At 37.4% G+C, this 13,343-nt stretch overlaps 2 protein-coding genes across 2 annotated transcripts in view; both read left to right on the top strand.

Moving 5' to 3' along the window:
* The window catches only part of LOC107561544 (pinopsin-like), an 8,360-nt gene extending 1,437 nt beyond the window's left edge, over positions 1–6,923 (top strand). Inside the window, exons 2-4 of the mRNA XM_016246013.1 lie at positions 1,982–2,310; positions 6,033–6,266; positions 6,729–6,923. Of these exons, the coding sequence (XP_016101499.1) occupies positions 1,982–2,310; positions 6,033–6,266; positions 6,729–6,923 (758 nt within the window). The remainder of the gene's footprint in view (positions 1–1,981; positions 2,311–6,032; positions 6,267–6,728) is intronic.
* On the top strand, positions 2,913–12,444 carry LOC107561553 (uncharacterized). Its single transcript, XM_016246024.1, has 6 exons — positions 2,913–2,917; positions 6,194–6,197; positions 11,073–11,207; positions 11,335–11,356; positions 11,596–11,667; positions 11,788–12,444. The coding sequence occupies exons 2-6, from the start codon at positions 6,195–6,197 to the stop codon at positions 12,174–12,176; spliced, it is 621 nt and encodes a 206-aa protein (XP_016101510.1). The 5' UTR covers positions 2,913–2,917; position 6,194; the 3' UTR covers positions 12,177–12,444.
* The last annotated feature ends 899 nt before the right edge of the window (positions 12,445–13,343 follow it).

Raw genomic sequence — 13,343 nt, 5'->3', positions numbered from 1 at the left:
AATAAATGAACTTTTCCATGACATTCTAATTTATTGAGATGCACCTGTATATTTTTGTGTATGAGTGTATGCATAAATGTGTATTAAATATATATGTACAGTGCCGTGAAAAGGTTTTTGCCCCCTTCCTGTTTTTTTTTTATTTTTTGCATATTTGTCACACTTAAAAGTTTCAGATCATCAAACGAATTTTAATATTATAAAGATAAAACAAGTAAATACAAAAATGCAGTTTTGAAATAATTATTCCATTTATTAAGAGAAAAAAAGCTGTCCAAACCTGCCTGGCCCTGCGTGAAAAAGTAATTGCCCCCTAAATCTAATAACTGGTTGTGCCACCCTTTGCAGCAATAACTGCAATCAAGCGTTTGCGATAACTGGCAATGAGTCTTTCACATCGCTGTGGAGGAATTTTGGCCCACTCTTCTTTGCAGAATTGTTTTAATTCAGCCACACTGGAGGGTTTTCGAGCATAAATTGACTGTTTAAGGTCATGCCACAGCATCTCAATCAGATTTAAGTCCGGACTTTGACTTGGCCACTCCAAAACCTTAATTTTCATTCAGAGGTGGACTTGCTGGTGTGTTTAGGATAATTGTCCTGCTGCATAACCCAAGTGCAGATTACTGTTTTGTGCTGTAAAAGTTTAGTAACAGATTTTTAATACATTTTTTAAAGGAAACATGGTTTTTGTCAAGTTCACATTAGACCATATGCTTCCATTTTTTTCAGTCTGATGAAAATTTTCCACAAATGCTCAAGACAGGCAGAAGCCAGAATCACTTTGATTTAATCTGAGTTGTCTCAGAAGTCACAGTCTTCCCCCAGTGATCTGACATTTGAATGAAGAGCCCGTTTAAGGCCGTTAATTACTCTAGTGGGAGTGTTGTGACACCCTCTGTTTCTCTTGTGTAGAGGACCTGCAGATCTGCGAGTGCAGAGTGCTTTTGTGCAGAACGTGGACCTGCAGTGCAAACCAACTGAAGGAGAACGAGGCTCACAGTTTTTCTCTGTGGTTACCCACATTTCTGACAATTGAACTGTAGAAATAAATATGTTGTCAACGGCTTGTTTTAACTCCATAATCTTGTGTCAAGTCATTGTTTACAACATGATAGTTGTTAATAGGTCTTCATACCTTTGACCTTGTCTGGAAAACACAATCTGTACCTTAATGAGCACCTTGAGTCGGAGACTGCATAACAGAAATTGTATTACATTATTCTACATTTCGGTTTAATTGTAGTCTGTTTCAGCATTATTTTTGATTGTTACTATTTATCGTTTTAGTATAGTAATTATAATTAAGGAATCAGTTGAGGAATTTAAAATAAATATTCATTTGAGAAAAGAAGCAGTGCCCGCATTTACACAATCAAGGGTAAACATATACCTGCTCACTGTATCAGCTGTGTGTTGATTCTCATGTGCATGTCAAAACTTTTAAATACACAAAAGTAAGAGGAAATGTTATGTTATTTCAGTTAGTTTATACTGTGCATTGATTATTTTAGAATGTATGAAAATGTTTTTAATCATTAGTTTTTGTCTAGTATAGTTTGTCTAGTAATATACAGCAACAGCAGTCTCATTAACACACTACCTCAACGCTGCAGTTAATTTTGGCAGTTTTTATATATAAGTTGAGGGTTGCTCAACTGATCCAGGAACAGAACTGAGTTGAGAGCATAACTATATAACAATTATTCTTTGCACTTAACCTCAGACTTCTCTCTAGGGACTGTCCTGGATGTTCACAGTGAATTGCTTTGTCAAACGTGGGTTTATTTTCATTTTCCCCCTGCGTGACAGAAAGTTGTCAAAATTGTAGCAATTGCTTTACAGCACTTAGTGTAAACAGGCAATAGATACAGTACAAACAAATATTAACATATATTACAAAAAAAAGCATTTAGAACATCACAAGTTGGTTGTTTTGTGACCGCTATTTTTCCATATCTGTTTTCTTTATCCCAAATAGGAATTGTGTCTCTAATGTCTCTGTCCATACTGTCTTACGAGCGTTATGCCACCCTGCTGCGCCCCACCAAGGCAGACGTGTCTGACTTCCGCAGGGCCTGGCTCTGTGTGGCTGGAACCTGGCTCTATTCGCTGGTGTGGACTCTCCCACCATTCCTGGGCTGGAGTAGCTATGGACCTGAAGGGCCCGGGACAACATGCTCAGTGCAGTGGCATCAGCGCTCAACCAGCAGCATGTCTTATGTAATGTGCCTGTTCATCTTCTGTCTGCTTCTACCCATCATGCTCATGATATTTTGCTATGGCAAAATCCTGTTCATTATTAAAGGGGTGAGTGAGAAGAGGACTCTCATTATTATGTTATATATGTTATTATTTATTAAATCCACTGTATATTTTTAAATCCATCATTATGTAGTAGTATTGGAAGAGAAACATAAAATTGTGGATGTCACTGTCAATCTTAAAATTAGGCCACGTTCATACAGCAGCAGAATATGGTTGTCAGTCCTGTATTTGAGTCCTTAATGTGGTTACGTTCACACACAATAAATGTAGCCGCATGTGCAGTAATATTTAAAATTGAGGATGCGACGCAGCGAATTTAATCGAATCGTTGAAATGATAGCTAATCGTAATCGATTGAATCGTGAAACCAGTGAAGATTAACACCCCTAATATGCCATATTTTACTAACCTGGGTGCCTTCACATTTTTGACTACAGAATTTACAGCAGATTACTGTTTTGTGCTGTAAAAGTTTAGTAACAGATTTTTAATACATTTTTTAAAGGATGGTTACGTTCACACACAGCATTTACGGGTGTGACAACCGCATTCTCGGAACACACGTGCTGTGTCAACGGAACTGGACTGGACAACTAGGCCTAGTTGTCTGTCACGTCATACAGTGCGAGAGGGAGCCGCACAAACTCAAGTCTACTGTGTATTACGTGTTTTCATGTGTGTTTTCGGTAACTTACAGTGACGGAGAAATGAGCTGCGTGTCATCTTAAAGTTTTAGATCCCGTCAGTTTTCCACCGGAGCGAAGCCGCTCCCGTCAGTTTTGTGTTTTTTGCACGATTCAAATGCTCCTCTCTCCACCAAAATATAAAAGCTGCTGTCGGTTAATGAAGATTTGACTAAAGAACTCGTGGCTCGATTGGATCTTGTCATGTCAGAAAGTGATAAGACTTTCAGTTTTATGGACGTCGCCGTCTTTGATTTTACTTTGGTCATTGTGGCTATGGTTACTGGTAAGGAATAGCCTACAGGCTTGACTCCCGTTTAATGTGGTTACGTTCACACACAGCATTTACGGGTGTGACAACCGCATTCTCGGAACACACGTGCTGTGTCAACGGAACTGGACTGGACAACTAGGCCTAGTTGTCTGTCACGTCATACAGCGCGAGAGGGAGCCGCACAAACTCAAGTCTACTGTGTATTATGTGTTTTCATGTGTGTTTTCGGTAACTTACAGTGACGGAGAAATGAGCTGCGTGTCATCTTAAAGTTTTAGATCCCGTCAGTTTTCCACCGGAGCGAAGCCGCTCCCGTCAGTTTTGTGTTTTTTGCACGATTCAAATGCTCCTCTCTCCACCAAAATATAAAAGCTGCTGTCGGTTAATGAAGATTTGACTAAAGAACTCGTGGCTCGATTGGATCTTGTCATGTCAGAAAGTGATAAGACTTTCAGTTTTATGGACGTCGCCGTCTTTGATTTTACTTTGGTCATTGTGGCTATGGTTACTGGTAAGGAATAGCCTACAGGCTTGACTCCCGTTGCACGTTCATACAGACAGTATTCTAAACACAACTGTAAGCTGCTGTGTGAACGGGACATTTCGACACTCACACCTGTAATGAAAATGTGGTTGTCAATCCCAAAAACTGACTGTGAATGTAGCCTAAGGTTCCTTACCATTGGTATTTATGGTTCCATGAAGAACCTTTAACATCCATGGAACCTTTCCATTGCCCTAAAAGGTTCTTTATAGTGGGGAAAAGTATCTTTAGTGCATTAAAAAGTTATTTAAACTAAGAAAAACTATTATTTTAAGAACTGTTCACAAGGTTCTTTGGGGTTCGATTGTCATATTGTTGATTCACAAGGCTCCATCATCGAACAGTAAAAGACAGTTGTTTCATACTAGCATACTACTCTTAGTGCTCTGACTATTTTTACCATATCATTCTAGGGCAGAAATAGCAAGACTGCATAGAGAAACACAGAAATTCTGAATCTTGATGGAAGCAGTAAGTCCGGCGGGTAGCCTACTTTTCACCTACTGTTGTGAATTCAAACATATTACCCTTTTAACATACTGTTTTTCGCCTATTATAGGTAGGGAGGTATGCATAATCAGATGCAGCCTAAGAGCAGTAGGCAAGTTACTTGTTTCATTCTTGAATGAATCAATGTTTTTGAACAGATTGGTTGAATGAATGATTCAGTGACTCACAAAGATACTTGCTGCCACTTACTGGTGCAACAATGTAACCTGGAGATATGCCACTCTAAAATTCTGATCACTAATGCACAGACTGACTTGAATAAAAAAACATCGGCGAACAGAGTGATACAAACAGTGAAAGGTCCCAGTGCTGTTGTATAACACCAGTGGCTGACTACAGTCTCCCCTTACCATGTTAATGTCCTTTCTGAGGAAATATAGCTGTTATACCCAGAAATCCAGAAAACCCCGGCAAGCTACAGATAACAGGTCCTGCGCTCTTGGATTCTTTATTTATCCATTTGATATTGATTTGTCCAGCTAAGGGAATGAGATCAAAGCACTTTGGGGCTTCAGGTTAGACAGTGTTCAGGGTGAAGAAGGCTTAAGGTTTTTGTGACTCATCAGCCTGAGGCAGATTTCATAAACACATCACTGTGTGAAGGAATACGTAATGAGCATTTCCAGCAGGTAGTAAGGCAGCGAGCCTCGCCAGAGCAATTCTATGAATGAATCACCATCTGAGGTATTTTTAGAATGAGGTATCTGTTACTATTGGTGACAAATTGTTATGTAACAAATTTATTTCCTCCAGGATTCACTCTGTTCAGTAGCAGGCACCGCATTGTGTATCTGACAAATGGAAAGAGCTGCTTCCATTACACGTATGAGTGGGCCAGTCACTACAGCCCTCTGGCTTTTCTTAGAAACACAAACATGGGATTCTGATGGGATTCAAAAAGGGGAATTACAAGAAGAGAGGACTGTGAAAATCAGGCAATGACATGTCTGAAAAAGTAATTGCATTCGTAAAAAAGAGCCATTCCAGACATGTGGTATGAAATGGATTTCCATTACACTATTCAATGGAAAGCTGAATGAAAATGCATTCAGATACAATTAACAAGCACTTTTGGTGGTGTTTATGAATGGAGAACACTTTTGTGTATATTAAACCATTTGCAGACTCAGATGTTTTGTTTATGTTGCTTCAAATTAATATTTCTTGTCAGTGTGACAATGGTCCTTCAAATTGCTGAAGGACCATTCCAGAGGATTACACAGGTGAGAAAACACTTAGCCAAGCTGGAGCTGCCAATACAATGACAATCATCTTGTTTGGGACAAATGGAGCATGTAAAAGGTGTGAATGATGACATGAGCCTGTGCAGGGAACTCAGCTTCACTGATCAGCTCTCATTTGCCGCCACCGCTGATTGGAAGTTCACATTCTGTACCTGGCTGGCAGGAGATCTTTATACAGAGAGATTACTTCATGATGGGAAGGGGATAAGGAAGGTTAACAGACTCCAGAGGGTAGAAGTCATGACTCCCATCATTTGACTCATAAAGGAGCCATCTGCCAGTCTTCCTTTGATTTGCAAACAGCTTACACACATGGCAAGCTAATTCATACTATGCATGTTGACATCATGAACTGTTGGATAGTCCATGTTCTCTGCAGCAAGATGGAGGCTTTTAGCTTGATTTAGATGCTTGAAAAGGCCTACCTGAAAATACATTGGAGATTAGATGTCATGTTTGTGGACTAATCAAAATACATATGCATTAAGTGTTAATTTTTTTTGGCTCAGGTAACTAAAATCAACCTGCTGAGTGCACAGAGGAGAGAGAACCACATCCTTTTGATGATTGTCATGATGGTATCCTGCTATCTGCTGTGCTGGATGCCTTACGGGGTGGTGGCCCTGCTGGCCACCTTTGGCAGGAGGGGACTGATCACTCCCATAACCAGCATGGTGCCATCAGTCCTGGCCAAGAGCAGCACTGTGGTCAACCCGGTCATATATGTGCTTTTCAACAACCAGGTTAGTCCACAGACTAAATGGAATGAATTCTGAATTTTTAGTTATAGTTATATATTAGTGTATCTTTACACTGTCAGAAAAAATGTGCAAAAATTTTACCTTTAAGGCTCAGATATTCTTCATTTTCCATGTTCCACTCCATCTAGTGTAAAGTTGAGTGTACAGACCCTACAGAAAATTCTGTATTGACCATGAGTGCAGATGAATATGTAGGACACGTGTGCACTACCTAGTGGTCCCTTGTTTTTGAGAGCTCAAATTGCTCACATGCACGGTTGTCCACGCACAAGTCTGTGCAGACACAAAGATTTATGTTCTGCATTGTCCGCGAGCCAGAGCGGAACACGGCCAAGGTAAGTATACTCACAGGTACATCAGCTTGTCCCCTAAAAGGACAACATTGTATCTTCTCTACCCCTAAAAGTTGTACATTAGTGAAATGAACAGACTTTTTTCTTTCAGTTCTACAGGTGTTTCTTAGCATTTCTGAAGTGTCAAGGAGAACCATCTATTAACATCCAAAATCCTCAGCAAAGCAGCAAAGAAGATCCTCATGCACTCAAACCCTGTGACGGGCCCTCATGGCATCGCACCATCAAGGGCCCTCAGAAAAAAGAGCAGCACACTCTGTCCTTAGTAGTCCACTACACACCCTGACCTATGGCTTGAAATTAATGTGCAGTGTCAGTTTAATTAATTCTTTAGAACATAAGAATGTATTTTTAAATATATGTAAGAACATACTACACTGATTGTACACAAATGCTGATTATATAATGAACTTCTGAATGAAGACAACACATTGCTAATAGTGCAGTGAAGCAGTTAGTGTAAGTGTCAGGCTGTCAGTACTGTATGTAGTGTGTAGTTACGCTTGTCTCCAACAGTAGGAGCCACTGCCCATGCCATACTACAGTGAGACCCACTGATGTTTAATCACATATAACAAAACTGGGCAAAGTTCAGTCAATATCCATATGCTTTTTTGAGTTAATAAATGATTATTGATCTTTGTTAGTGGCATGTTAGTTAGTGAAAGTTTCCCTGTAGCATAGTATTTAATAGTTTTAGGATATTAAATTCCACTGCTTGATTGATATCTCCATGTTTTACTTAAATGTTATCATATCAAGTAACATTTTTATTAAGCTTTACAAAACTGTATAAAATGTATAATTGTGAGTCATGTTATAACACAAAGACATGTAATTACGTCATTATTCCAGCTAGAGTATTTTGGGGCTTCAATCCTGCATCATTTGCACATTTTCCAGAAAGTGTGAACTTTTTAATATGTGCCGTTCTCATAGTCAGTTCCATAGGCCCACAGTCTCTCATCTTTTCACCAACATGCACAGAACACGTGAGTCATACGTGCTTTACGAAGTCATTCTTCCCATCCCTGGAAAAAGAAGCAGTGAATACAAAGTTTGCATTGTATGTGTTGAATTCTTTCTCCCAATAATGATTTTAGAGTTTTTAATGTGGTATTTTTTTCATATTAGACTAATATTTACTAATAAAGTAAGTTTCACAGTATCAGACAAACAGTAAATACTGTATAAGGTCCTAAATTGCTAAAATGCTGCTTCATATTGCAAACTGGTATTTCTTACCATATTATTGTAGGCCTATTCTCATAATTATAAACACTGGTTTGTAGCTAGTTTTACCATTTACTGCACTTTGTTATTCTTCTAGTCATTTACAGTGGCTAATGAATGGGAAGTCTCATAAAATAGCTTTTATACTCATTAAAAAATAAGGTAGATATATTCAAAATGACATAAAGCAACAGCATCATGATTATCAGTATGTTACCTACTGTACTATAACTAATAAAGCCTTGATTTTTAAGGGGTATCTATAAGTAGATATAGAATTGCAGTTTTATCTAGCCTTGTGTAGCTTTCATTTGTGACACATTTACATGATAAGTGTCAATATTTTTCAGTGTAAATGATCTCACTTTACTCATGAGCACTGCATATTCAACACTGAAACATATATTCACTTCCACCCACATCCATTCACACTACACAGAAAGCACTTTTTATATTATTTCTGATGTTTCAGTTAAAGGGGTCATATGATGCGATTTCAATTTGTCCTTTCACGCTCCTGTGTCGAATCTGCCGGCTGCCGCTCACTCTAGCCTAGAGTAGCGCTTGTTGTTTGTCATTTCTCCGATCACAAATGCAGACATGGTTTTATGTTTACGCAGCGCGATACGCAACGCAACGCGTAAAAAGACAGTATAAGTCATTATAATCCGTAATTATGTCCCCACAATGGGTTTTAATGTTTTAGTCTAGTCGCTCCGGCCGGACAGGTCATCACAATATGGTAGAGGCATAACATTTCCGTCACAAGCTTGAGGTATTCAGCCAATCACAACGCACTGGATAGCTGGCCAATCAGAGCACACCTCGCTTTTCAGACCGATGAGCTTTGTAAAAATCGATGCGTTTCAGAAAGGCGGTGCATAGAGGAGAAACAATAATGTACAGTATGTGGAAAATAATGTTTTTTTACCTTAAACCGCATAAACACATTTCATTACACCAAATACACAAAATAATGTTCTTTTTAGCAAAATATTAAATATGACCCCTTTAATAATAAAGGTCTGATGACAGGTCCCAGCTGTGTCCTTTCATGCCTTGTGGGTGAAGATAATTTTCTAATCTATAAAGTATGCGTTTGAAATAATACTGATGACTTCGGAAAATGTGAGCCCTGGCAGAGGGACTGAAATAAATCAGTGGGGGTGGAACTGAGGTTAGGCGCAGTTCGTGTGAAACCTGTTGTGTGTTTTTCTTTTGCAAAAATCGATACTAGATAATCAGCATTTTCTATTGTCGACAGTCAACATTTGCATGATAAACGTTTTTGTTTTGATGTAAAGCATAGTTTATGACCAACATTAAGGTGGCATTGAAGGGCCAACAATTAAAAAAGAAAATGTTTAACAAACTCTTACACATACTATAAACCTATACAGAGATGCTCACTTATTTACAGTTACAGCAATGTATGCTTTAAACAGACGTCAAGAATGATCAAGTGGAGTTATGAGAATAGGTACTGTAGCAGAGACCACCGATTGGTGGTTAAAATGAGGTCAAAATTGGGAAGCTATGTATAAGCCAAAAGCCAAAATGAAAAGCATGTCTTTCATACATTTTCGAGGATCTTTTATAAATGTGGTAAACTAGTATCTTATCGACCTTGATTATCAAACAAAAATAGTTATGGCTCATAAATAACAGGTTTCATAAGTGTTTCTCCTGTGTTTATACTCACGGCTGTGAGTACTCTCCAAAAATTTAAATAAAGAAGCCCCGAAAGTATTTGGACACTTAAGTAAAGCTTAAAAATGTATACATATCATTGCATTTGACAATAAAGACAAAAAATATTTGGACATTTTGTGTTTGTCAAATATTAGCGTATCATGTGATGAACTATGGTTCCTCTGATAAGACACCTGTGTGAACTTGAGGAGGAACGTCTTCTTACATTCACTAAAAATCACTTTGGAATCAGTTGGTTAAATGTAACTGCAAAAATTGCTCATGCAACTTGAGATGAAATGCAAATGGTTATTTTGTCTCAGAATATACAGAAAAAGTTCAACTTAAAAGACTGCGAGGCCTGATCTCACTGGTGTATTTCCTGGGTTGTGTGGTTTTATGAGCAAGGCAGTGTGCTGTGCATCAAAGAAACAAAGGCAACAAAAAACAGCATTTCTGTCTCAAGAGGAAGTTAAAACCAAACTACCCAACAAATTATGCAATCTCACTCTATGAGTTATATGCCAAAGGAGTGACTCAATGACAATATGCATTATCCCTGCATAGTAAGCATGATTGATAATTAGTGCATTCATCAGAATCAAATTGGGGGGGATACAAAAAAAAAAAGAGAACAACTTATGTTTTTAAATCAGCAAAAAGATTTTTAAATCTATACATATAGGCCATTTTTTAGCAAACACATGTAGTTTAAAATAGATTATGTACAACTCATAGATTAAGTATATCAGTGAATCAAGCAGACATATTGATACACGAATCAACGAAGTGTTAGTTTCAGTAGGGATTTCAAATGTTTCAGTAATACTAAAGTGCAAGTTAGAGTGCATATTTCACTAAACAGATGCGCAAATGTAAGTGGAGTTCACCAGAAGGGTAACTATAGCAACAGTGCATTCAAGTGCTTTCCATTGTGATCAGTTTCAGGCAGTGTGTTGATGAAGCAAAACACATACCGTCAGGTTATTATTAAGCTTATTAAACATGTACAAACCACAAATATATGACAATGCTTATAACATATATAAATGATATATTTTGGACCCACTTTATATTGTGTCCTTAACTGCTATGTACTTACATTTAAATTAATCATTTGATAATGCACTGATTGTGTACCTACATGTTTTTACATTGTACTTCTATTTGAAAATTCAGTCCTGTAATTAGGCCTACATCTGTAATTTCAGAAGTAAAAAAAGTATTTAAAGACACCTAATATAAAGTGGGCCCTATATTTTTTAAGAATAATCGGTAACATCTAAGTAATTGTACTTGTAGCGCTGTGTGAAATAAACTTTGACAGACAGCGTTGTGTACATTTATAAAACCTTTTTCATTTTCATTGCCGTATTGTACGTGAAAAGTTGGATTATTCACACTCCGGGTTCTCTTTGATCCGATTTTTAAAAGCTCTGTATATATTTACTATCAATTCTTTAAGCATTAAGGGAAACACATTCATAAATGTCTTTTCCTTCATCTTCAGCAGCTCCAGGGCAGTTATTATGAAGACATGACAAGCCTACAGAGACTACAGGACTGTGCGGATAGCAATAAAGGAGAAGACTCAATGACAGAATGTGACAAACTGATGGAAAAATATAAAACTCTCATAGCAAAGGTATATGTTTATTTCAAGCATTCAAAAGTCATGCTTAGAATATTTTGGTATTCCTAGATGTGAATCGTACAACATAAACATTATATGAAAATATCTCATTAATATATATTTTTAATTCTTCCCAAAGGTTTCACAAGCAAATGAAAAATGTAAGTACTGCTGACCTGGCAACCTTATTAACAGTATCTAAAACATACAGCACAATGGACTGCTGAATACTGACTGTTTGATTTTTTAGCATGTTGGTGCCTGTATAAAAATAAATACCTAGCATATTTTCTTCTTACTAAATAAAAAGATTTGCTTTGAATATTTAGCAAGCAATAACCTTCCTGTAACCCTTTAATGTTTATTGTATGCTTACTGTTGTTGTGTAATTATCCTGCAGTGTCTAAGTTAACTGGAGGGCCACACTTCATTGGACCAGCTGCACACATGACTGCTCTGAGCGAAAATAAAGGTGAATGTAATATAATGTATTAGAATCATTCATTTAGTATTAAATCCAATCATGTAATTAAAGTTAAAGCCCAGCGATTGTATGGTGATAATGAGGTTCTCCTTGTTTTAATGCCACCAGATAAGAATTCGGACTTCTTGAAGTCAAACAATCTTCTTTGGGATGAAGAGCATTCGCTGCTACAGGACGTACAGTTTAGCACCAAACGGGACAAGTTGACCATTCGATATCCCGGAATCTATTTCATCTATTCCCAAGTCACCTTCTCCAAACATTCTACTTCTTTTGGATTAAAGCAATCCATAAGGAGCATAGAACCCAATAAACAGGAAGTCAAGGAGCTACTCAAGTCTTTTTGCAGTTTGGACCCAAACACATCAAATTTGTGTACAGCTTCTCTGGCAGGGGTATTCCGCCTAGAGAAAGACCAACAACTCTATGTTACAGTTGCAAACACATCCTTGGTGAACCGGGACTCCTGCAGTTTTGGATTATACAAATTGCGGTAAAAAACACTCTGGAACTGAAATGCGGGAGAAAGGGGGAGATGGATGATACGAGATGGTCAGGGATTGACTGGATCAAGGCACTATAATTAAACGGATAACGTGCATGGCATCTGAAAAAGATCAGCTCCAGGGAAAGTCACTGCACCACATTTTCTCCTTGACGTCAAACCACAATTCAAGTTCAGGACAAACGAGGAAGTCACTGAAATCTTCTGAATGGGGGAACATCCTTTCAATTATATAGTTCATTGCAAATAGAACCTGATAAGAATACCACGAATGTTTTCAACTGCTAGTGTTTGTATGAAATTATTTATTTACTGTAGTTTTCCTGGTTATGGTTTGCTCTTCTTTTTATAATAACAATAATAATAAACTATTGACCTAATAAAAATATATTTATTTTAGAATAACAATTATAATTGATGGTTGATTCTTATTTAAAGTACTTTTTAAGAACAGTACAACAACTGTTCTTTATACCTATCTATCAATTAACTATATATATATATATATATATATACATATATATATATACACACACACACTCACACGCACAAATTCATACAAATATATATAAACACACCAATATTAATATACATTATGTGGGTTATATATTAATATATATAAGTAACTTTGAATAAGCGTTTATTTCCCCACTATTACACTATTCCCCTAGTCCTCCATTAAGTATTTTTAATATTATTACCAATGTTTCTAATTGGCGATGAGTTGTGCAAGTGTTTCCTAATATAGTAGATTGAGGTTGTGAGAAACTCTATTCTTAAAGTTTGGAAACTACGGTGTAGGAAGAGGTCGAAGAGAAAGACGTGTAAGCCTACCAGTTCTGTTTTTAACTTCAATTTTCTAACACGACCCTGAACGGACTACCGCTGTGCCTATTTTACAGCATTCCATCCTCCTCCATGGAAACAGTGAGTTTTAGGTGACAAACGCGTGCTCGTTTGAGCCACGCGGATGCCTCTGCTTACAGGAAGTTGTCAGCCTACTACACTCACTCTAGCCTGTACTCCATTCACACACACACACACACACACACACACACATATACATACATATATATATATATATATATAAAAACACCAGATCAAAAATACTTCACACATACTACCTTCGTATTTCACAAGGTGGAATTTCCTTGTATGT

Source organism: Sinocyclocheilus grahami, unplaced genomic scaffold, assembly GCF_001515645.1.
Source record: "Sinocyclocheilus grahami isolate Dianchi unplaced genomic scaffold, SAMN03320097.WGS_v1.1 scaffold23.1, whole genome shotgun sequence".
NCBI lineage: Eukaryota > Metazoa > Chordata > Actinopteri > Cypriniformes > Cyprinidae > Sinocyclocheilus > Sinocyclocheilus grahami.
This window is presented reverse-complemented; position numbering and strand designations above follow the sequence as displayed.

Bases quoted from the DNA above. Each gene is read 5' to 3' on its own strand.
- LOC107561553 (XM_016246024.1), top strand. The intron at 11,208-11,334 runs GTATATGTTTAT...TTCTTCCCAAAG, and splicing joins ATAAAACTCTCATAGCAAAG to GTTTCACAAGCAAATGAAAA. The intron at 11,668-11,787 runs GTGAATGTAATA...TAATGCCACCAG, and splicing joins TGCTCTGAGCGAAAATAAAG to ATAAGAATTCGGACTTCTTG.